Below are 26,204 nucleotides of genomic sequence, written 5' to 3' on the forward strand. Positions count from 1 at the left end.
ACATATTTCTAATAAAACAAAAGAGCACAAATATAAGGATGTAAAAGTTACAGATAAGAAATAGTGAAAAAAAAATATATAGTCTAACATGATTAAATAACAAACAGTAGGTAAGATCAGACAGAGATATATATTAATAAAACTGAGAGGTGAAGTCAAAGCCCAAGGATTGAGACAGCACATTTATGTGTAATTAAAGAGGATAAGGAGTTTGGAAAAATCTTCCGATGAAGATCCGTCTGACACGGGGGTGGACTCTAACAGAAAAGACCTGGTCCCCTTTGCTGCTCCAGCTGGGAATGTGGATTGGTTATTAGGGCCTTTGCCGTGGAGCTCAGGTTACAACAGGGACCACCTGGTATCAAAAAATCATAGAATAAATTCTGAAATGTACTACTACTCTACAATTTAGGCAATGAAGTGAAGTGATGAAAACATCCTGGATCAGCCCCTTTCGTCCAGATCTGCACCTCAATTGAATGGGTTGTTTCTTGGCCCATGTCCTGTCCTTCTCCCAAGCAGCCAACCAGGCAAGACAGGGGTGAAAACATAACCTCCTTAGCGGAGGTAACAATTCTAACATAAGAGTAAAGGCCGGCGCATGCTTCTGCAACTGCGGCTGTATAACCCTGAAATGAATGACCCCGCCATTTCAGAAGGTAACATTTTTGGTTGCTACACACGATGACAGTAAGTCACACAAACCTTACTAAAGCAATGTGAGGTTGTGTTAACACATCTGGCCACGAGTAAATTATGAAAAACTGCTTGTTTGTGACATGTGGTCACCATGTCTCCAACAGATAGCTGTTGTCTGTGAATGATGAAAGCTTCATGAGAAAGCTCACACTTCAGCAGGATGCACGTCGTCCCCTGTTACCTGCACTACTTTGAATGCACAGACACAGTAGAAATGAGTCATGCACACACAAATAAAAATCAAACTTGTTTTATTTAGATGATAACAAGCTGAAGTTTCACATGTTTCACACAGAGGTAAAAATCTAATCTACAGGACTGTTCTGATGTCAGTTAAGACATAATGTGTTGATTAAACACAGAGACAAACACAGAAGGTGTCCAGCTCTACTGCCTCACACTCAAGTACACACATTCACTCCAGGTATCATCCCTCTGTCCTCTGGATCTGTTCATCTGTATCTCCCTGTGAGCAATGTAGCAGGGGTCGTCTTCATTCTGCTCGTCCTGTGCATGAGAAACAGTCAGTCATGTTGTTGGCCATGACAGACAATGTGCACAAGTGTTTGAACAGTAACACAACAGCTCATCTTTACCTTTGCATTTATTTTGGAGGATGGAGCATGGGGTTAGGGTTAGGGTTAGAAATTAAAACGTAATCAGCATCAGGACTGACTGAAGATTTAAAAAACACACAACTCACCCAGTTCCCCCAAGAAGAAACATGTGAGGTAGAGAACGAACTTCGGAGATGTCTTCATGTTGAAATCGTCGTGTTGAATGACAAACAGCCGACACTTTCTCCTCTCTTCAGAGTAAAGACTTGTGTTGATTGGCCAGCAGGGCAAACTCTGATCACATGATCACTGCTTCCTTTGATGTGAATCTTTATTCTTTAAAAAGAATCACATGGTGAGAGACATCTGAAGCAGTTAGAGTACATTATACTACTACTACTACAATTGTATTAAATTATTCATATAGCAAGTCAAACATAAATTCATAACAAACATTTGGAAAGATTGTCGAGAGATTAGAACATATATATAAAAGTTACAGGTGAATTCAGACCCCAGGGACTAACACAGCACACCACCTGGTATCAAAAAGTCTGAAGTCAACAGTTAAATTAATGGAGGTAACAATTTTAACAGTAGTAACAGCAACCCTGCTTTATGAAAGTATTGGTGATTTTGTTTTCTGTCAATTTCTGTTCATTTCATTGCTGTTCACTTGAAGTAGTCTGCTGGGGTGTAGTGAGGACACTGCAGAGACATCCAGTTTGAAAGCGCTCAGACAAAGAGAGCAGACGTCTTTTGACCACACGGAGGCTAAATACAGATCCTCACATGTCAGGTAGGAAATTGTTAAACAACTTGGGGTTAAGTTCAAGAAGTATTTTTTGTATTTAGTGGGAGGGGTTAATTATGGCAAGTGACAACATTAAATCAATTCGTCTGATTTAAAATCTCAAATTAGTTTTGCAAAGAGAAAATTTACATTCAGCATGTATGGAAGTGTAAGATGTTCAGCTCTACTGCTTTACACTGGTGTAGACGCATTCACTCCTGTCACCCTCTGTCTGTCTTCTTGCTCTGCTGAATCTGTGCTCCATTAAAATTAAGTTTATTAAAATCTGAATGTATGATGCTGCCATTACAATATGTTTAAGAGAACTGGAATGGCACTTTGAAGAGCGCACACTGGCATCAAGGCCCACCAGTATGAAAGTATAAAATCTTTGTGCAGATAAACCAGGTAGGATGGTGATTGAGGAGGACTCACTAATTACAAGGAATAAATTCGAAGTAGCATTGGGGCGTTAACACAGGACAAGAAAACAGTCCATTCCAAACAAGCAGGTTTACTATGGACACAACAGTATTAGTATAAAAAGCCCACAGGTGCAACAACATCATTTCTGGTTTCCTGCACTGCACACTTTCACTGCTTTATGCCTGAGTACACACATTCAGACCTTCTGTTGTCCCTCTGTCGACCTGTTGGGAAATTTAATATTAAAAGCAACATAATGGAGGTCGTCTGCATCTTGGTAACCCTGGGTCCAAAACACACATAGAGACGAAATAGGATATTGGTCTGAATAGAAAATTTAAACATTAAAAGGAAGTTTGAATGTCCATTAATGGATCAATGAGATAAGTGTCACCTCTGGAATTGTTGTGATGGAGCTGATGACTCTCTATATAAATCCCACCAAAGGGTTGTTATTCAAAAGTTATATTTAGTGAATGTATATACATACATGTATGTTCCTGACCAGACTTTATATACAGTCTATGTGTAAGCCTGTAACAAATGACCTCACCCCTTTAGCACAAAACATATTGGTTGGTACACACGATGATAGTTAGTCACACAAACCTTACTAAAGAAATGTGAGGTTGTTTTTACATTTCTGGCCATAAGTAAATTATAAAAAACTGCTTGTATGTGACGTGGTCACCATGTTTCCAACAGATAGCTGTGGTCTGTGAATAATGAAAGCTCGGCTTCATGAGAAAGCTCAGGCTTCAGCAGGATGCACGTCGTCCACTGTTACCTGCACTACTTTGAATGCACAGACACAGTAGAAATGATTCATGCACACACAAAATAAAATTAAACTTGTTTTATTTAGAAGATAGCAAGCTGAAGCTTCACATGTTGCACACGGAGGTAAAAATCTACTTTGCAGGACTGTTCTGATGTCAGTAAAGACATACTGTTGTGATTAAACACAGAGACAAATACAGAAGGTGTCCAGCTCTACTGCCTCACACTCAAGTACACACATTCACTCCAGGTATCATCCCTCTGTCCTCTGGATCTGTTCATCTGTATCTCCCTGTGAGCAATGCATTAGGGGTCGTCAAACAAGTGATGTTCCACCATACTGCAGACTTCCACCTGGGTGATGGTGGTAACAGATTTCAATTTAATTGAAGATGTGTTTCATGGTGGCATCTGATCTTGGTGATGGATAGTGATCGTAAAGGGGGACCCTGATATTAGGATCATGATTACAACAATACTGCTTGATAAACAATATGAGCAGAAAATCTCCTGCTTTGTTCATGTATGAAAGGCAAAAACTGCAGGAAGTCCGGCCCCCATTCTCCGGACATCCCCCGGAGGTCGTGACTAAAACAAAACTCTGGACAGTCATCAACACCTTTTCCAGCCTTTTGCCGTTTTACTTTTGCATCAAGATACACATGTACAATGAGAAGATAAAGAGTTGAGTTTAAGTATGATTTTAAATTGTGGCATAGATATCACAATTATTTTTCACAACATCTTGTCACAGTGATGGCAACTGCTCCCATCCACAAACAGCACAAAAGCCCAAAAGCAGACTGACGACAACGCCTCAGTTCCTCTCTGAGCTTCAGTTCCGGTGGTTTCTTGAGTGCATGGTGGTGGCGTAGACAACATTAGGCTCCGGCTCTCTCTCTCTAGCAGGCCTTCTGCTCCGCTCTGCTCTTGGAAGGAAACTCAGTCCTGCGTAGTTCAGGTCATCAGAGCCCATGTAACCAATTTTAGGAGTGTAAAAGTGAATTACAGTATAATATAAGTTGGACTAACAATAAGACCAGGACCAGAATCAGAAGAGACCAAATTCGAGAGGAGCCACTGTACTGAGCAACAACAATGAGGCAGACACAAGAGTAACAATTGAGTAGCCACTCTTATATTTTACAGTGAACAAAGTAATTTGTCTGGTTCGTACAAAATGCAAAATATCATACCAAACAGTAAGAAAAATAAAAAAAGTAGTGTGCACACTTAAAACAAAATTGTCTGTTGGGGCCCTTAAAATAAAAGGAGTTGTTGCAAGTTCACCTGATTCCAAGGTTCCTTGTAGTGTAATGTGAGTGTATTATTTGTGTGAATGAGTGTGTACCTGAATATCTCCTCGGTGCTAATCTTCAATCAGGGTAGTTGACTCGCCATCTTTTACAGCAGGAAGTTGTCCTGAACCTCAGACTCTCCAGTCCTCTAAAAAACCTGACCTGTAGACAGGGTCACACAATACATTCAACACTATCCATTCTCAGATGCATCATTAGGGATATCAGATGTCAAAAAATGCACACAATTACATCTTATTCTGACAAATCTTCATCTCTATTAAATTCTCAAATCTCTGTCTTTGTTGTACAACGTTCAATCTTTAGTGTATCATTCATGAGAACTAAATATTAAAGTGCTCACACATTTACCTGTTCATGTGAACAGTTTAAATAATACTTATGGCAAGTAACCATTAACATACAAAACCATTAATTATAAACATCTGAACCATGTGCAAATAACATAACAGTACACATTTTGAGTTAGACTCAGAGGTATTAAAGAATTGTGCTTAGTTCACTCTTACACTATAGGCCTATTCATGTCTGAGATCTGCACCAAAAATTACCCTCTAATTGCTTTAAACTCAGTTGGAATAACATAAATGTCTTCAATAAATTGCATCAATACAAAATAAACTATTGTTTTATATTCATCACATTCACAACATATCAAATTACTCTTTTTCCCCTAATATCACCACTGCTTTCTTTAAGCACACGGAAAACAAAAGGAAAATAGCACCAGAGCAGCTAAAGAGCAAATTTCTCACCGTTGCTCTGTGTGTCAAGGTGGAGCATGCCGATGCCGAACCTCGTAGCAGCTCTCCGGAGGACAGGCAAGAAGTTAGCCTGCTAAGCACAGAGCTGGCATTAGCATGGACGACGTCAAGCTATCTTTTCATCGGATAATTAACTCGTGTTACCGACGTAACTCTCCTTCGTTCAGCCACTTGGCTCCGGACCTCCACTGGGTAAGTGCTCCGACTCTTTTTCCTTTTTCACAGGTTTCACTCTGGGTTTTTTTCTCTGGTTTTCCTCTTCTCCTCAACACACAGCTGCCCTCGCTTCCCTGGCCGAGATCCAAAAAGACCGGAAGAGCAACGCGACTGCACTTCCTCTCCGAGCCGACAGGCTGAGCGCGGCCTGCGTAGCTTCTGATTGGCTGCTGAGAACTAGGTACCCCACGTGGGACCATGCGAGTTGAGCGGTGCATTCAAAACAAATAAGATAATCAGAGCAAACAGTCTCTCTTGTTTTACGGTACTAAATTAACAGTGTTTCTTACACCTGGTTACACCAACATTCTGTAAATGGAAGTATTCAATGACTTATATCACCCTGAGCTGTCTGTGTGGCATTACATGAAACCACTACTTGATGACTGAAAGACTTGGATCAATGTTAATCTATGGTTCAAGTTTGATTACCTTACTGTCTTGTGGATCCTGTGCCTCTTTATGTGCTAAGTGACAGAAACAATACGTCTTGTCAGGAGTCAGGGAGCTTTCAATTGGCAAAGTTGGAATAAAAACACATAAATACCTGTATGAAGTTTCCAGATTTTAAGAACCAGAGCGAAGATGATTATAATGAGGATGATAATCAGACCGCCCATGAGGATCTCGATGGTCAGATATGCATGCTCATCAGACTGTTCTACAAGAAAGATACATGTTTTCACTTTACTTTTCACCTCGTCTTTATAGCATCAGATAACAAATAACAAAACACCTGAGCATACATCAGTGTGATAACAACGACCTGAAATGACAGAAACCATCTATCTTATTTTGGTCCATGTCCAATTTGCTATCATGGAGGGGGCTTTGGCCTTACTTTCATGGTGCTGTCATGTCGTGCATCTTTTTATACAGTCTATGGTGCAGACAAATGCTATCACCATCACAAAGTCTTCAGCAGTGATTACATTTCTTTAGATCTAAACATGTAATAATTTTCTTATCATCTACTAACGTTGTATAAAACAAACAGGAAAATATAATTTGATGTGTATTTCACTTTTCAGTTTGCTCCCAGTCCAATCCACTAACACGGAGGAATCAAAGTTTACGACCTATATGGCAGCCAGCCACTAGGTGGCCATCAAGATGCTTTGGCTTCCTTTTGCAAGAACTTAGTAGTAGTTTAGTTCAGACCAGCTCTTATTTCAGGACGGCATAAAATCCATTTCCCCTATAACAAAACACAGACAAAACTCTGCAGCGATCTTACCTTTAACCTTTAAATACGTTGCACTGTAAACTGCTGGGAATTTTCTTGAGTCGGTGCCCACCTTATAGCCACATATATAGAGTCCAGAGTCAGATAAATCCACTTGTTTGATTTGGAGAAAGACGTTACTGACGTTGGACGTCATGTTGAACTTTTCTCTTTCAAACCCATCGAAGTACAATGCACCTGTGTCATGGTAGAGCATGGAGGAGATGAGACTGGTGTTGGATCCGTTCTCCAGTCTGAACCATGATATGTGAGAGGGGGAACTGGTGTAGTTGGTACACAGCAGCGTGACCTCTTCACCGGTCTGGACCTCCATAACATGAAATTCACAACGTGAGACAGAGATCCAACCTGAAACAAACAAGATTCTGACATTTTTCCATTTGTTTTAAGTATTTTCTGTAGACGGATGATGTCAGAAGTATTAATTGTCACCTTATGCATCGGGGGTGAAAGGAGTATGATACGCCTTAAAAGTCAAGATGGCTACATAGCATTATTTAGTTTGTGGAGTGTCTCCCTATCAGTCTTAGGCTAACCGCTGTTTTGTCTAAACACTAGGTCCGACAGATACTGCAAAAGAGTAATGGAGGCCTAATAACAAAGTGGATAAAGGAGAATAAAACTAAGTCAACAAAATAGATCTAAACCATTAAAAATCATAAAAGTTGGCTGTTGATATGTTCAGAAAAAATAGATGTACTTACTGAGGATACAGAGTATAGCTGACAGGAGGGTGAAGTTCATTGTCGTGCGCATGGTGCGACAGCACTGCTGTAATTTTCGTCACTGAACTGTGTTTCAAAGACAAGTGGTCTCAGTGTAAAGAGGCGGGGAACAGGCTGACAATACACAGGACTGTCATCATGTATTTGATGCATGTTACACAGGATTTGATTATATATTATCCACTTTCCTCATGCCTGCACTTTTTAAGAAGGTTTCCATTTGCCAAACAGTTTTTATTGTGATGTGTCAGTTTAAGAGTAACTTGCACTTTAATGGTTTATGAAAATATAGTTGTACTATCAACAGAGTAAAGGTGAGATTTTATGAGAGAAAACGTCTTAACTTTATGAAAATAAAGTTGTTATATCATGAGTTATATTATTAGAATCAGTCAAAAAAGTCTTAATATATACCTATATGTATTAATATATGTGACTCAACAGTTACTGGTTGCAAAAGTTAAAACATTAACACAAAATATGACATCTTTGTCTGGCTTCACAGTGACATCGTGATGACAACATTCCTGCCATAATCAGCATTTTTTCCCCATCAATATATCAGTTTTAGGTCGTGCCTTAAGTCCAGGAAGCAGAGATGCCTCAAATGACAACGATATCAACTTAAGACCTCTTGATGATATCACTCTTTATATATAAACACTATACATACCATACTATACATGACCTTTGGCCTTTGTCCAGTCATCATATGGAGATATTTTACATTTATTAAATAGAAATGAAAGTAAATCACAACTTGGTGGAGTGGAATGATACACTTCCTGCTGGGGTCCTGACGGATGTTTAAAGTGTCACGCAGACTGACCCTCTTAACAGCCAATCAGCTGCAACCTCATTGTTACAGCTGTTGTCTGCTCTTTTTGCACAAAATGTTCATTTCTATTTCTAGGCTCCTCAGTTGGTCGTCCCTGTTCTCTGTTTCAGCCACGTGACGCCACGCTGCTTCACAGCGACCAATGTGAGCTGATCACTTCTTCAAACCCCACTGGAGAAACCAAACATGAGAAGACCCAGGTGACATCATCAGGGTGGAGAAGACATTCTGCATGCAAATGACGCAGAAAAACTGACGTTTGATTAGATTTATAAAGTTGTTGAAATCTGCCTTTAAATGGATTACAGATTGTTAACCCTCCCTCGCGGTGCAGTGAACAAATCAACCTCAAGCTACTGATCTGGGGACATCCTGTTTCAAACCGCAGAGACACAAACAAACGAGAGGGTCTGAGAACGTTTCTCTTGTTGCCTCTTACACCTTGTGACAGAAAGTTGAATTATCCACCTACGTAAAGTTCTCTTTGGCCTTTCATGTGCACATATCGTACACTAGTGCAGTGCCTGTTCTAAACATGTGTGTTTAGAGTGAGCTGTTCGCTTGTGATGCAATGAAGCTGTAGTTCAGCCGTGATCAAGCGGATTGTGTTTCCAATTTTACAGTCAGTGTGAATAGTAGTTTGAATTGGCTGTATTATTGTCACCTGTGTGATTGATTCATTAGTCTGAATTATTTACTTTCCTGGTTATTTTGTCAACTTTTCAAAATAAAAGCTTTGTAATTCAGCTCAGTATAAAGCATTACAGCAACCGAAATAAACGCTGTACTTTAAAAAAAAAAAAAAGGACAAATTACCAAACAGGAACTGATTACATGAATGTTGTTGCAATGATGCAAAAAAGCTCCTGTCGCGGGTCATACTACATAATAGTTATCAGTCGTATAAAAATAAAATAACAGTATTAGCAGTGACATAAATTGGGTTATTTGCAAACTTATAGAACAAATACAGTCTGGTTGTTCTCCCTCTCTTGTCGTTTTCATCTTTTTACGTTGTGTTACGTATGATGTGCTCGATATTCACTGATAGCTACACAACAGAGGAATCATCTTTTCTGTGCTGTTGTCCATACTTCCCTCTGTGCTGTTGACCATACTTTCTCCTCTGATTATTACATTTCATTGCAAACTCTTTCAGTTTGCTCTGTTCGGGCTATGTCTTTCCCTTCGTTGCACACAGCATTTGTTGTAAAGATATCTTTGTTTAACACTTAAGTCTTCCTGTGTTTGAAAGACTGGACGTCATTTTCCACCAGCGGAAACCTGCTCACAGTCACAGTTCTCTCACCTTATCCACCACAGAGAGTCAGAGCAAAAGCCAAACACTGAGAAGTGGCCAGTTTGAAGGCTGCACCGTCCGTTTATGTTTTCGGTTCGAGGAAGGTATAGATGAGAGGGGACTTTTGAGCATGATCTGTTTTTGTTTTTTTTAGCACTGCACACCTATATTGAGGCTTTGAGATATGCATCTCTGAGATCCCTGAGGCCCCCAACGTCCTCACTTCAGAAAGGTGGAGTTAGTATCAAATGACCCCGCCTCATTACAGATAATACTTTTGGTTGGTGCACAAGGTTGTGTTAACACTTCTGGCCACAAGTAAATTACAAAAAACTGCTTGTATGTGACGTGTTCACCATGTTCCCAACAGATAGCTGTGGTCTGTGAATAATGAAAGCTCGGCTTCATGAGAAAGCTCAGGCTTCAGCAGGATGCACGATGTCCACTGTTACCTGCACTACTTTGAATGCACAGACACAAAAGAAATGATTCATGCACACGCAAAATAAAATTAAACTTGTTTTATTTAGATGATAGCAAGCTGAAGCTTCACATGTTGCACACGGAGATACAAATCTACTTTACAGGACTGTTCTGATGTCAGTAAAGACATAATGTGGTGATTAAACACAGAAACAAACACAGAAGGTGTCCAGCTCTACTGCCTCACACTCAAGTACACACATTCACTCCAGGTATCATCCCTCTGTCCTCTGGATCTGTTCATCTGTATCTCCCTGTGAGCAATGTAGCAGGGGTCGTCTTCATTCTGCTCATCCTGTGCATGAGAAACAGTCAGTCATGTTGTTGGCCATGAAAGACAATGTGCACAAGTGTTTGAACAGTAACACAACAGCTCATCTTTACCTTTGCATTCATTTTGGAGGATGGAGCATAGGGATCTGAAAAGACAGAGTGGCTTTATAATGTCATATAATGATCACTGGGATCATGAGGAACAGATAGTAGCATTTACCTGTAACCCTCATCATGCATATTGAGAAAGCCAGTAGAACACTCAGCAGGGTGGTGAATGCTGAGGTCGCACTCAAGAAAACCACCAGCCAGTCCACCTCATCTTCAGAGAGGCAGAGGGCAGGAGACGTCACACACTTTTAACTTAAGGAGTAGTGATCACTATTCATCACGTGAGACTCACCATCAAACTCCAGCTTGGTCCCGTTTCCAAAACCTATTGTGCAGACAAATGCCATCACCCTCACAAAGTCTTCAGCAGTGATTCAATTTTTTTAGATCTAAACATGTAATAATTTTCTTATCAACTACTAACGTATAAAACAAACAGGAAAATATACTTTGATGTGTATTTTAACTTTTCAGTTTGCTCCATGTCCCATCCACTAACACGGAGGAATCAAAGTTTACGACCTATATGGCAGCCAGCCACTAGGTGGCCATCAAGATGCTTTGGCTTCTTTTTGCAAGAACTTAGTAGTAGTTTAGTTCAGACCAGCTCTTATTTCAAGACGGCATAAAATCTATTTCCCCTATAAAAAAACACAGACAAAACTCTGCAGCGATCTTACCTTTAACCTTTAAATACGTTGCACTGTAAACTGCTGGGAATTTTCTTGAGTTCCCAGCAGTTCTCCAGTTATAGCCACATATATAGAGTCCAGAGTCAGATAAATCCACTTGTTTGATTTGGAGAAAGACGTTACTGACGTTGGACGTCATGTTGAACTTTTCTCTTTCAAACCCATCGAAGTACAATGCACCTGTGTCATGGGAGAGCATGGAGGAGATGAGGCTGGTGTTGGATCCGTGTTCCAGTCTGAACCATGATATGTGAGAGGGGGAACTGGTGTAGTTGGTACACAGCAGCGTGGCCTCTTCACCGGTCTGGACCTCCATAATGTGAAATTCACAACGTGAGACAGAGATCCAACCTGAAACAAACAAGATTCTGAAATGTTTCCATTTGTTTTAAGTTTTTTCTGGAGACGGATGATGTCAGAAGTATTAAATGTCACGTTATGCATCGGGGGAGAAAGGAGTATGATATGCCTTCAAAGTCAAGATGGCTACATAGCATTATTTAGTTTGTGGAGTGTCTATCAGTCTTAGGCTAACCACTGTTTTGTTTAAATACTAGGTATGACAAATACTGCAAAAGAGTAAAAGAGGCCTAATAACAAAGTGGATGAAGGCAAATTAATCTGAGTCAACAAAATAGATCTAAACCATTAAAAATCATTAAGGTTGGCAGTTGATATATTGAGAACAAATAGATGTACTTACTGAGGATACAGAGTATAGCTGACAGGAGGGTGAAGTTCATTGTCGTGCGCATGGTGCGACAGCACTGCTGTAATGTTCGTCACTGATCTGTGTTTCAAAGACAAGTGGTCTCAGTGTAAAGAGGCGGGGAACAGGCTGACAATACACAGGACTGTCATCATGTATTTGATGCATGTTACACAGGATTTGATTATATATTAACCGCTTCCCTCATCCCTGCACTTTTTAAGAAGGTTTCCATTTGCCAAACAATTTTCATGGTGATGTCAGTTTAAGAGTAACTTTCATTTAAATGGTCGACAGTCAAAAGTCTTAACTTTATGAAAATAAAGTTGTTATATTGTGAGAAAAACGTCTTTATTTTACGAGAATCAGTCAAAAAGTCCGTAATGAAAAAAAGATTCAGAATATATATGTATGTGACTCAACTGTTACTGGTTGCAAAAGTTAAAACATTACAGCACAAAATATGACGTCATTTTCTGGCTTCATAGTGACATCATGATGACAACATTCCTACCATATGATCATAAATGATTTTCCATCTAAGACTTCTTGATGATGTCACTCATCATATGACATCATAAACTACTTATATATGAACACTACACATACGATTCTATACATGACTGTTGGCCTTTGTCCAGTCATCATCTGGAGATATTTCACATTTATTAGATTGGAGCAAATTAAAGTAAATCACAACTTGGTGGAGTGGAATGATTCACTTCCTGCCAAGGTCCTGACAGATGTTTAAAGTGTCACGCAGACTGACCCTCTTAACAGCCAATCAGCTGCAACCTCATTTTTACGTTTTGTTTTCACTCGTGTGTTTCATCTAAATTGTTCTAAAAGTTAATTTATTTATCCTAGAATGGGTCCTTTACATTCAAATACTTTGAATACTATCAGGATTGGGTCCTCTCTACGGAGGCTACCATGTTTTTACTGTAGCCCAGACTGGACAAACTAAACACTGTTTGAGTTTTTAGAAAAGAAGCATCCACAGGTTCTCTTTCATGTTTGGAAGGGGAGGGTGAGGTGAGGGGTAAAATTTTCAGATTTATTACAATCTGTCAAAGTGGTTGAGCAAGAAAACCCCCCACAGAAGTTTGACATTTTTCAATTATTTATTTCTATCTCTGACAACAACTGATTGGTGAAGGCAACATCTCCTTGAGAAGAGAAAACAAACGGTTTAATTCAGACTTTATAAACATATTTCTTCCCCACATGAAGTCACATCACAAGTAGAAGCTTCAAGCAGCATCGTGCATGAGGCTCCTCAGTTGGTCGTCCCTGTTCTCTGTTTCAGCCACGTGACGCCACGCTGCTTCACAGCGACCAATGTGAGTTGATCACTTCTTCAAACCCCACTGGAGAAACCAAACACGAGAAGACCCAGGTGACATCATCATGGTGGAGAAGACATTCTGCATGCACATGACGCAGAAAAACTGACATTTGATTAGTTTTGTAAAGTTGGTGGAATTTGCCTTTAAATGGATTACAGATTGTTAACCCTCCCTCGCGGTGCAGTGAACAAACCAACCTCAAGCTACTGATCTGGGGACATCCTGTTTCAAACCGCAGAGACACAAACAAACGAGAGGGTCTGAGAACTTTTCTCTTGTTGCCTCTTACACCTTGTGACAGAAAGTTGAATTATCCACCTACGTAAAGTTCTCTTTGGCCTTTCATGTGCACATATCGTACACTAGTGCAGTGCCCGTTCTAAACATGCGTGTTTGGAGTGAGCTGTTCGCTTGTGATGCAATGAAGCTGTTGTGCATACATGATCAAGCAGATTCTGTCTTTTGCAGCAATTTTACAGTTAATAGTAATGTGAATTTGCTGTATTACTGTCACCTGTGTGATTGTTTGAATGATTGACTTTACTGGTTATTTTGTCACACTGTACATGTTGGCCTCTCTTGTCGGTTTCATCTTTTTACGTTGTGTTACGTATGATGTGCTCGATATGCACTGATAGCTACACAACAGAGGAATCATCTTTTCTGTGCTGTTATCCATACTTCCCACTTCAGATTATTACATTTCATTGCAAACTCTTTCAGTTTGCTCTGTTAGGGCTTTGTCTTTCTCTTCGTTGCACACAGCATTTGATGTAAAGATAACAGCGTAAACCTGCTCTCAGTCACAGTGCTCTCACCTTATACACCACAGAGAGTCAGAGCAAAAGCCAAACACTGAGAAGGGGAGAAACGTATCCTTCGGTTAGAGGAAGATATAGATCAGAGGGGACTTTTGAGCATGATCTGTTTTTGTTTTTTTGTCGTAGCTTTTAGCACTGCACACCTATATTGAGGCTTTGAGATATGCATCTCTGAGATCCCTGAGGCCCCCAATGTCCTCACTTCAGAAAGGTGAAGATGGTATAAAATGACTCTGCCCCTTTAGTAGATACAATTTTTGGTAGGTACACTAGGTTGTGTGAACACTTCTGTCCACTGTTACCTGCACTACTTTGAATGCACAGACACAGTAGAAATGAGTCATGCCCACACAAATAAAATCAAACTTGTTTTATTTAGATGATAACAAGCTGAAGCTTCACATGTTTCACACGGAGGTAAAAATCAAATTTACAGAACTGTTCTGATGTCAGTTAAGACATAATGTGGTGATTAAACACAGAAACAAACACAGAAGGTGTCCAGCTCTACTGCCTCACACTCAAGTACACACATTCACTCCAGGTATCATCCCTCTGTCCTCTGGATCTGTTCATCTGTATCTCCCTGTGAGCAATGTAGCAGGGGTCGTCTTCATTCTGCTCATCCTGTGCATGAGAAACAGTCAGTCATGTTGTTGGCCATGACAGATAATGTGCACAAGTGTTTGAACAGTAACACAACAGCTCATCTTTACCTTTGCATTTATTTTGGAGGATGGAGCACGGGGATCTGAAAAGACAGAAGGACTTTTAAATGTTATATAATGATCACTGGGATCATGAGGAACAGATAGTAGCATTTACCTGTAACCCTCATCATGCATATTGAGAAAGCCAGTACAACACTCAGCAGGGTGGTGAATGCTGAGGTCGCACTCAAGAAAACCACCAGCCAGTCCACCTCATCTGCAGAGAGCCAGAGGACAGGAGACGTCACACACTTTTAACCTAAGGAGTAATGATCACTATTCATCACGTGAGACTCACCATCAAACTCCAGCTTGGTCCCGTCTCCAAAAACTATGGTGCAGACAAATGCCATCACCATCACAAAGTCTTCAGCAGAGATTACATTTCTTTAGATCTAAACATGTAATAATTTTCTTATCAACTACTAACGTTGTATAAAACAAACAGGAAAATATAATTTGATTTGTATTTTAACTTTTCAGTTTGCTCCATGTCCCATCCACTAACACGGAGGAATCAAAGTTTACGACATATATGGCAGCCAGCCACCAGGTGGCCATCAAGATGCTTTAGCTTCTTTTGCAAGAACTTAGTAGTAGTTTAGTTCAGACCAGCTCTTATTTTAAGACGGCATAAAATCCTTTTTTCCCTATAAAAAAAACACAGACAAAACTCTGCAGCGATCTTACCTTTAAGCTTTAAATACGTTGCACTGTAAACTGCTGGGGATTTTCTGGAGTCGGTTCCCGAGTAATAGCCACATATATAGAGTCCAGAGTCAGATAAATCCACTTGTTTGATTTGGAGAAAGACGTTACTGATGTTGGACGTCATGATGAACTTTTCTTCTTGAAACCCATCGAAGTACGATGCAACTTTGTCATGGTAGAGCATGGAGGAGATGAGGCTGGTGTTGGATCCGTTATCCAGTCTGAACCATGATATGTGAGAGGGGGAACTGGCGTAGTTGGTACACAGCAGCGTGACCTCTTCACCGGTTTGGACCTCCACAACGTGAAATTCACAACGTGAGACAGAGATCCAACCTGAAACAAACAAGATTCTGACATTTTCCCGTTTGGCTAGAGATGTTGTTTCAATGGAAATCTTGCAGGGTGAAGTTTTTTTTGGAGACGGATGATGTCAGAAATATTAATAATCATTTTACCTGATGCATCAGGGGAGAAAGGAGTATTATAAGCCTTCAAAGTCAAGATGGCTTCATAGCATGAGTCAATTTGTGGAGTGTCTCTCTATCAGTATTAGGCTAACCGCTGTTTTGTCTAAACACTAGGTCCCACAGATACTGCAAAAGAGGCCTAATAACAAAGTGGATGAAGGAGACTAAAACTAAGTCAACACAATAGATCGAAACCATTAAAAATCATTAAGGTTGGCAGTTGATATATTGAGAACAAATAGATGTACTTACTGAGGATACAGAGTATAGCTGACAGGAGGGTGAAGTTCATTGTCGTGCGCATGGTGCGACAGCACTGCTGTAATGTTCGTCACTGAACTGTGTTTCAAAGACAAGTGGTCTCAGTGTAAAGAGGCGGGGAACAGGCTGACAATACACAGGACTGTCATCATGTATTTGATGCATGTTACACAGGATTTGATTATATATTATCCACTTTCCTCATCCCTGCACGTTTTAAGAGGGTTTCCATTTGCCAAACAGTTTTCATGGTGATGTCAGTTTAAGAGTAACTTTCATTTAAATTGTCGACAGTAAAAAAGTCTTAACTTTATGAAAATAAAGTTGTTATATTGTGAGAAAAACGTCTTTTTTTTATGAGAATCAGTCAAATAGTCCGTAATGAAAAAAAAGATTCAGAATATATATATGTGACTTTACTGTTACTGGTTGCAAAAGTTAAAACATTACAGCACAAAATATGACGTCATTTTCTGGCTTCATAGTGACATCATGATGACAACATTCCTACCATATGATCATAAATGATTTTTCCATCTAAGACTTCTTGATGATGTCACTCATCATATGACATCATAAACTATTTATATATGAACACTACACATACGATTCTATACATGACTGTTGGCCTTTGTCCAGTCATCATCTGGAGATATTTCACATTTATTAGATTGGAGCAAATGAAAAAAAAAATCACAACTTGGTGGAGTGGAATGATTCACTTCCTGCCAAGGTCCTGACAGATGTTTAAAGTGTCACGTAGACTGACCCTCTTAACAGCCAATCAGCTGCAGCCTAATTTTTACGTTTTGTTTTCACTCGTGTGTTTCATCTAAATTGTTCTAAAAGTTAATTTATTTATCCTAGAATAGGTCCTTTATATTCAAATACTTTGAATACTATCAGGATTGGGTCCTCTCTACGGAGGCTACCATGTTTTTACTGTAGCCCAGACTGGACAAACTAAACACTGTTTGAGTTTTTAGAACAGAAGCATCCACAGGTTCTCTTTCATGTTCGGAAGGGGAGGGTGAGGTGAGGGGTAAAATTTTCAGATTTATTACAATCTGTCAAAGTGGTTGAGCAAGAAAACCCCCCACAGAAGTTTGACATTTTTCAATTATTTATTTCTATCTCTGACAACAACTGATTGGTGAAGGCAACAACTCCTTGAGAAGAGAAAACCAACGGTTTAATTCAGACTTTATAAACATATTTCTTCCCCACATGAAGTCACATCACAAGTAGAAGCTTCAAGCAGCATCGTGCATGAGGCTCCTCAGGTGGTCGTCCCTGTTCTCTGTTTCAGCCACGTGACGCCACGCTGCTTCACAGCGCCCAATGTGAGCTGAACACTTCTTCAAACCCCACTGGAGAAACCAACATGAGAAAACCCAGGTGACATCATCATGGTGGAGAAGACATTCTGCATGCACATGACGCAGAAAACTGACGTTTGATTAGATTTGTAAAGTTGGTGGAATTTGCCTTTAAATGGATTACACATTGTTAACCCTCCCTCGCGGTGCAGTGAACAAACCAACCTCAAGCTACTGATCTGGGGACATCCTGTTTCAAACCGCAGAGACACAAACAAACGAGAGGGTCTGAGAACTTTGCTCTTGCTGCCTCTTACACCTCTTACATGCTTGTTTAGAGTGAGCTGTTCGCTTGTGATGCAATGAAGCTGTTGTGCATCCATGATCAAGCAGATTCAGTTTTTTGCGCCAAATTTACAGTCAGTGTGATTTGTAGTGTGAATTTGCTGTATTACTGTCACCTGTGTGATTGATTTATAAGTTTGAATTATTTACTGGTTATTTATTCAGACTGTACATGCCGGCTATTTCAAGAGCTTCAGACAACTTTTCAAAATAAAGGCTGAGTAATTCAGCTCAGCATAAGACATGACGGCAACCTAAATAAACGCTGTACTTAAAAAATAAATAAATAAATACCATATATAAGTAATCAGTTGTACAAAAAACAATAATAGCAGGAACATAAATTGGGTTATTTACAAACTTATAGAACAAATACAGTCTAGTTGTTCTCCCTCTCTTGTTGGTTTCATGTTTTTACTCCGTGTTACGTATGATGTGCTCGATATTCACTGTTAGCTACACAACAGAGGAATCATCTTTTCTGTGTTGTTGTCCATACTTCCCATCTCTGATTATTACATTTCATTGCAAACTCTTTCAGTTTGCTCTGTTAGGGCTTTGTCTTTCCCTTCGTTGCACACAGCATTTGTTGTAAAAATGACCTCTCTTTGTTTAGCACTTCAGTCTTCCTGTGTTTGAGCGACAGGACTTCATTTTCCACCAGCGGAAACCTGCTCACAGTCACAGTGCTCTCCCCTTATCCACCACAGAGAGTCAGAGCAAAAGCCAAACACTGAGAAGTGGCCAGTTTAAAGGCTTCACCCTCCGTTTATGTTTTTGGTTTGAGGAAGTTATAGATCTGTTTTTTTTTCCCGTTCTTGCTTTAGCACTGCACACCTCTATTGAGGTTTTGAGATATGCATCTCTGAGATCCCTGCGGCCCCCAACGTCCGCACTTCAGAAAGGTGAAGATAGCATCAAATTACTGCGCCCCCTTTAGGAGATAACATGTTTGGTAGGTACACTGGGTTGTGTTAACACTAGTAAACAACAAAAAAGTGCTTGTATGTGACATGTGGTCAGCATGTTTCCAACAGATAGCTGTGGTCTGTGAATAATGAAAGCTTTGCTTCATGAGAAAGCTCACACTTCAGCAGGATGCACGTCGTCCACTGTTAGCTGCACTACTTTGAATGCACATACACAGAAGAAATGAGTCATGCCCAAGTACAATCAAACTTGTTTTATTTAGATGATAGCAAACTGAAGCTTTACATGTTTCACAAAGAGGTATAAATCAAATTTACAAGACTGTTCTGATGTCAGTAAAGACATAATGTGGTGATTAAACACAGAGACAAAAACAGAAGGTGTCCATCTCTACTGCCTCACACTCAAGTACACACATTCACTCCAGGTATCATCCCTCTGTCCTCTGGATCTGTTCATCTGTATCTCCCTGTGAGCAATGTAGCAGGGGTCGTCTTCATTCTGCTCATCCTGTGCATGAGAAACAGTCAGTCATGTTGTTGGCCATGACAGATAATGTGCACAAGTGTTTGAACAGTAACACAACAGCTCATCTTTACCTTTGCATTTATTTTGGAGGATGGAGCACGTGGATCTGAAAAGACAGAAGGACTTTTTAAATGTCGTATTATGATCACTGGGATCATGAGGAACAGATAGTAGCATTTACCTGTAACCCTCATCATGCATATTGAGAAAGCCAATAGAACACTCAGCAGGGTGATGAATGCTGAGGTCGCACTCAAGAAAACCACCAGCCAGTCCACCTCATCTGCAGAGAGCCAGAGGACAGGAGACGTCACACACTTTTAACCTAAGGAGTAATGATCACTATTCATCACGTGAGACTCACCATCAAACTCCAGCTTGGTTCTGTCTCCAAACACAATGAGTCCACATGCAGCGACAGCACAGTAGTAGGTCCCAGCATGAGAACGGTTCAGTCTCTCCATTGACAAGTTGTAGAAACAGGTGTGTGTCTGTGTGTCGGGTTTCCTCTCACACTGATCGTTCCTGTCTCCGTGGGTGTAGATGAGTCCTGGCTGAGGTTCTTCAGAGTTCTTGAACCAGTAAACACTGTGTTCTCCGTCACAGGTCCCAGTGTGAACTGTACAGCTGAGAGTCACAGAGCCTCCTGGCTGGATGCTCTCAGACTGATGCACCACAGCCTGGATGTTAGACCCTGAACCTTTCACACTGACAGTGACGCCCTCCGTAAACTCAATTATGTAGAAATTACTCGGTAAACAGTAGTAAGTAGCTGAGTCTGAAAGCTGCAGATCTGAGATATTTAGGCGACTCACAACATCATTAGTTTCCAGAGTGAAGCGTGGATTGTTCTTGAATTCATTCAGTAACGTAAAATCTTTAGAAAATTTGTACGTCATTGAGATAATTCGAGGTTTCTGTCCTGGTGTGTGTTTGTACCAATACATTTCAACTCTCTCATAGAAAAATTGCAACGTCAAGTTGTCTCCAACATCAGCTGATATGAATCCACTGTCTTGATGAGACAAGATAAAATGATGCATCTGAACTGAAGAGAAAAAGGAGAAAAGCAATAATTATATTAATGTTATGTGACAGAAATTAAATCGTAATCAGCATCAAGACTGACTGAACATTTAGAAAACACACAACTCACCCATTTTCCCCAAGAAGAAACATGTCAGGTAGAGAACAAACTTCGGAGATGTCATCATGTTGAAATCGTCGTGTTGAATGACAAACAGCCCGAAACTTTCTCCTCTTTTCAGAGTAAAGACTTGTGTTGATTGGCCAGAAGGGCAACACTGATCACATGATCACTGCTACCTCTGATATGAATATTTTTTCTCTGTAAAGAATCCCATGGTGAGAGACATCTGAAGCAGTTAGAGTACATGATACTACTACTAGTACAATATATTTTTCATATTGCATTTTTCAAGGTTACAAGTTAATAGTTAATCAAAAAATATTTAACCCAGACAAAATTTAAAAAATAATTTATTTTTCAAAGTTCAAGATCAAACATCTTGGCCTGGATTAGGCTCCACATGTTTACACAGTAAATCTACTTCTATCTTTTTAATTCACACATATACCTGCTTTGCCCAATCACTCTTTATTCTGCCTCCTGCCAACATGGTGTCATGGTTACACTCACACACACACAACCATTTCCTGTTGCATGTTACATGTCACTTTAGGCTTTATTTTAATACTCACGCTTGTCTCTGTTTCCTGTAGGCAGCTTTACTCCTACCCCCCCCCTTCCTGTGTGTCTCACATATTGGCTTCCCCTCCCTAATGTGTTTCACCTGTATAAAAGGTTGTTGTCTTCCCCTTTTCCAGGGCCGGTTGGTCCCGTATTGCACGCAGCGTTCCAACGATCTCACCAAGACTTGTCTCGTCTCATGTTTTCTCAACCACGTTTGCCTGGATTGTGTGACCTGGTATTTGCCTCACGTTTCAGATACCTTTGTCTGATGATTTTGACTCCCTGTGTACCGAACCCTGCCTGGTAATAAAGACCACTTCTTTTAGGCATCCGTTTGACGTAGGTTATGGATATGTATTGGAGGCTATAACCTGGAACGCTAACTGCTAAACCATATGGGATCATAGACGAAGCTTCTAGGAACCAGTGAAACCGATATCGATTAATTAATTTCATACTTTGCTGTCCCAGCACTTATTATAGGGACGAGTCATGAAAGTAAAGAAGAATGTATGATCTGTTCAAACCATCTACCAATGAAGCCATTGGTAGTTGACTATGACAAACACGAGACAACAATCAATCAATCAATCAATCAATCAAGTTTTATTTGTATAGCCCACATTCACAAATAACAATTCGTCTCATGGGGCTTTAACATTGTGTGACATCCTCTGTCCTTAACCCTCAACAAGAGTAAGGAAAAACTACTAAAAACCCTTTTCACAGGTAAAAATATGTAGAAACCTCAGAGAGACACATGTGAGGGATCCCTCTCTCAGGACGGACAGAAGTGCAATAGATGTCAGGTGTAAGAAAACATCATCAGGATTTTTAGCAGCATCCATTAGGCTAAACATTTTTCAATCGACTATATACGTGTGTGTGTGTGTCTGTGAACATGTGTCACGGAGAGGGAGTGAGAAGCTGTGTTTGTGTGTGTGTGTGAGAGAAACTTAAGAGCAATAATGATGTTAATGATGTAATGGTGTTATGGTCAAAACAACAACTTAAATTAAAATTTGGTTCAGTCCAGTGGCCGCAACATATCAAAGAGGACGACACGCCAGATTTAACCGGAATTTATTCACAAAAGCAAAGTTTAAACAAATGTTATATTAATATGAGAGAGTGTAGAGGCCCGACAAAAACAGAAAACATGGGAAGATATGGACCAACAATTCAAAGGGGCGTCAAAACCAGATACTTCCCCTCCTGTCTATAGAATCTGTATCCAAATTAAATAGAAACAAATAAAAGAGAGGCCTACTACTTAAAATGTAAAATGCAATGTTGAAGTGTTGGATGTTTTCTGCAACTTGTCTCCATGACTTCAAAGGATGTTACAGTGACCTGTCTATAACTTCAACCTTTACCCTGACCTCAACCGAAGCTTAAAACACTTGACATTGTATGATTTACATTTTCTGGACTCATGTTTTGTTCCCATAATGTGAAGGTGTTAAAATATTTAGGTCCCTGCTACATGAGTAATACCCTTCATTGGTCTTTCATTACAAGAAGTTTAATCATTGTTTTTCCATATGTCATCGTGTATGTCATTCAATCAAAAACCAACAGCAACTGTCCTAACATTATCCCCCCACACACATTGTCTAACCATAAAAGTGTAATAACATCATGAGTTGTTGTATATCATTAATCATAAAAAAAGCCAAATTTACAATCAGAGGATAAAAAAGTATTACAAATAGGAATCATGCTCCACCTCTAAAGAGAGACTGAGAAATCCCTCATCTCAAACATAGACCGTTCTAAAAAACACAATTCTACAGTTTAACACTTGAGTACACACATTCATCGTTTGTGTTGTCCCTCTGTCGTCTTGATCTGCTGGCCACGTTCACATTTACTGCAGCGTAATGGAGGTCCTCTGCATGTTGGTTGCCCTAGAAAAATATATAAGTACATCAAATGGCTCCTGATTAAAAATAAATTGCTATTGTTGAATTTCAATTTCACACTTAAAAAGATTGTATTTACCTCTGTATATGTTGTCGCGGGAGATGATGGTTGTGTACGAGACTCTGGTTATGAAACACAGACAAAGACAAAGACTTAGTCACTCTTGTGTTCACATATGTCCTGTTAGGTGCCTTTACCTCTTAACCTGGGTTTACTTCTTAACTAGTCTTGTGTTGTACGTGTTAAATTGAGGTGTTTGCGTCTCCTAATCCACTTTTAATACTTGTTTTAACTTTAACTTATGATTCATTGATTTATTTATCATATATTTTAATTTCTTTAACGTCTGTATCTAAAGGTTCTATGAAATGAAAGTTATTATTATTATTTAACTAAAATTGGGTGAACACAAGCTAGAGATGAGGGGTTACCTGAACATCTCCAGCATCTTCTCTTGTTTATCTTGTACAGTAACACAGCCAGCAAAAGGCTGATGGTGAATCCAAAAGCTCCACTCAGGAATTACACAAGCCAGTTCACTTCACCTGCAAAAGGAGAAGATCTACTTATTGTGTCTCTTCTTTTTTGAAATTTTCAATTAACTTTGCATAACAAGAGACAAGAAGTCGACAGAACAAAACAATTCAAAGAGGACAAAAACAGTGAAAACAGGAGAGTTAACAGAAAGGAATGACAAAGCAGTTTGTGTGTGTGTGTTTTTTATATGAAAATAAGAAATATTATTAATAATTATAATAACAATAATAATAATATTATAGTAATAATACTCAAACCACTTTTAAAACGTTCTTATTATAAAAAAATAGCTGACCAATATAATAACAATAATAGTAATACTAATATAATCTTGGAGAAAAAATAAAGAAGAAAAGTTCTACTAATACTTAATAAATTCTTATTTATAATAATAACAGTAAATTAAAATCATTACTATGATCATCGCTATCATCATTAATAACAATTACAATAATAATCATCAATAAAAAAAATCAATTTAGTCGAGTGCACACCTCCAGCGTCCACTCGTGGTGAAGCCTTATTGGGTCACCGTCAGTGGGGACATTCAGACAGGACCAACTGGGTTACTGTTTCATTTTGTTTTTAAATGGTATTTTGCCAATTGTTTAGTTCTGTCTCTTTCTACGTAACTGTCACTATTCATTAAATGAGTCTGGTAGAGACTCACCATCAAACTCCAACTTGGTCCCGTCTCCAAACACAATGTGTCCACATGCAGCGACAGCACAGTAGTAGGTCCCAGCTTGAGAACGGTTCAGTCTCTCCATTGACAAGTTGTAGAAACAGGTGTGTGTCTGATTGTCTGGTTTCCTCTCACACTGATGGTTTCTGTCTCCGTGGGTGTAGATGAGTCCTGGCTGAGGTTCTTCAGAGTTCTTGAACCAGTAAACACTGTGTTCTCCATCACAGGTCCCAGTGTGAACTGTACAGCTGAGAGTCACTGAGCCTCCTGTCTGGATGCTCTCAGACTGATGCACCACAGCCTGGATGTTAGACCCTGAACCTTTCACACTGACAGTGACGCCCTCCATAAACTCAAACGTGTATAAAAAGCCTGTTATGCAGAAGTAAGTTGCTGAGTCTGAAATCTGCACGTCTGTGATCTTCAAATGATTTGTACCTGTGGTAATTTCCGGTTTAAAGCGCGTATCATTCTTAAATTCATCACTCAGTTTGCAACCATTTTTATCAATGCTGTCGTGCTTGTAGAACTTACACATGAGCTTTGGATTCTGTCCCAGAATCTGTTTGTACCAGTATAGCATCACTGTAGACTCATTTTCATAGAAACAGTCCAAAGTGACGTCTTCACCAACTTCAGCTGATTTAAAGCGTGAAGATGGTGTCACATCAGCTGAGGAGAAAATGGACAGTGAGCATATTGTTACACATGGCAGAGAATGAAAGTTTAAATCTTGACCTCACTAGTGCCCCTAAAAAAGAAACAACTTACCCATTCTCCCCAAGAGCAGACATGCCACCCACAAAGCAAAGGTCATATCGTTCATTTTGTTGGAGTTGTTGTGCTTAATGGAGAAGATATCTACACCTTCTCAAAACCCAGGGAGGAGCCTGCATGATCACGTCACCAGTGCCCCCCCCCCTTCGCCGCCCCACATTTCTGGTCCACGAGAAGATTTGTACAGAGATAAGTGAGGCAGAATTGGAAAATACTACCATATATGCTTTCAGGAAGGACTTTGATTAAGACTTATTGAGGAAAATGGAGACATTATTTACAAAAATCTAAATCCCTGCAATCAAAACATTCACTTTCACTTCTTTCTTTTCAAATGATCAAACATTTTGGGCTGGATTTGGCTCCATATGTTTACACAGTAAGTCTCATTCGGTTTTTTATTCACACATATACCTGCTCTGCCCATTTGTTCTTTTTTCTGCATCCTGCAAACACGCAGCTTATTGAAAAGTTGGTATGATCAATACAAGGGAAACTTCACACAGTTTTAGTTTTTATTTCAAGAGTTTGCAAAACAATGTAACTTATTCCCATTAAAAAAACTCAATTATACACAATATAAGCACAAATGTAAATATAATACAGAGGCAAAAGGAGACTGGCAGTGAAACAAAAAGGAAGCAAAGAAGGGAATTTTTTTAATATCATCACCTTCTGACACCTCTGAGTGTGTGTGTGTGTGTGTGTGTGTGTGTGTGTGTGTGTGTGTGTGTGTGTGTGTGTGTGTGTGTGTGTGTGTGTGTGTGTGTGTGTGACTTAAGAGCATTAAGCAGGAGACCTAAGTATCCAATTACGGCAACAACAACATAAACTACGGCTACGTTGTAGCACTTGCGGGCCCGAGCACCTGCACGTTGAAGCCTGTTGCGGTCGGGGGAGAGAGCGGTCGATGACCAAGCGCACGTCTCTGCTTTGGATGCGTTTTCCTCTCTGTGGCAAGGATAAACGCTTCACTTCCTGTAGCCACCAGGGGGCGCTGTGATTTAAAGTCATGATTTCTGTGTAGATGTCATCAGGCTGGGACTCTAGTCTTACATGTGTAGTTTGGACTCAATTGGACAATAAACGCTTCACTTCCTGTAGCCACCAGGGGGCGCTGTGATTTAAAGTCATAATTTCTGTGTAGATGTCATCAGGCTGGGACTCTAGTCTTACATGTCTAGTTTGGA

General features: G+C 39.8%; 1 protein-coding gene, 1 long non-coding RNA gene and 1 pseudogene across 4 annotated transcripts; all 3 read right to left on the reverse strand.

The window, feature by feature from the left end:
• Window positions 1-3,316: 3,316 nt before the first annotated feature.
• Window positions 3,317-5,629, reverse strand: LOC133027832 (uncharacterized). 3 transcript variants are annotated; one of them, XR_009683284.1, is made up of 3 exons: window positions 5,483-5,629; window positions 5,330-5,408; window positions 3,317-4,715 (listed from the first exon to the last, which is right to left on the reverse strand). It is a non-coding gene; the product is annotated as an uncharacterized LOC133027832 (long non-coding RNA). The 3 variants fall into 3 exon arrangements; XR_009683283.1 differs by having other exon boundaries at window positions 3,317-4,203; window positions 4,607-4,715; window positions 5,330-5,629; XR_009683282.1 differs by having other exon boundaries at window positions 5,330-5,629.
• Window positions 5,630-14,879: 9,250 nt separating this feature from the next.
• Window positions 14,880-20,589, reverse strand: LOC133028115 (immunoglobulin kappa light chain-like). The gene is made up of 3 exons (XM_061095310.1): window positions 20,532-20,589; window positions 19,740-20,423; window positions 14,880-15,028 (listed from the first exon to the last, which is right to left on the reverse strand). Exons 1-3 carry the CDS (start codon window positions 20,587-20,589, stop codon window positions 14,880-14,882), a joined length of 891 nt encoding a protein of 296 aa, XP_060951293.1.
• Window positions 20,590-22,879: 2,290 nt separating this feature from the next.
• Window positions 22,880-25,063, reverse strand: LOC133028116 (uncharacterized; annotated as a pseudogene).
• Window positions 25,064-26,204: the final 1,141 nt, after the last annotated feature.

The sequence above is a fragment of the Limanda limanda genome, chromosome 21 (genome assembly GCF_963576545.1).
Source record: "Limanda limanda chromosome 21, fLimLim1.1, whole genome shotgun sequence".
Taxonomy (NCBI): domain Eukaryota; kingdom Metazoa; phylum Chordata; class Actinopteri; order Pleuronectiformes; family Pleuronectidae; genus Limanda; species Limanda limanda.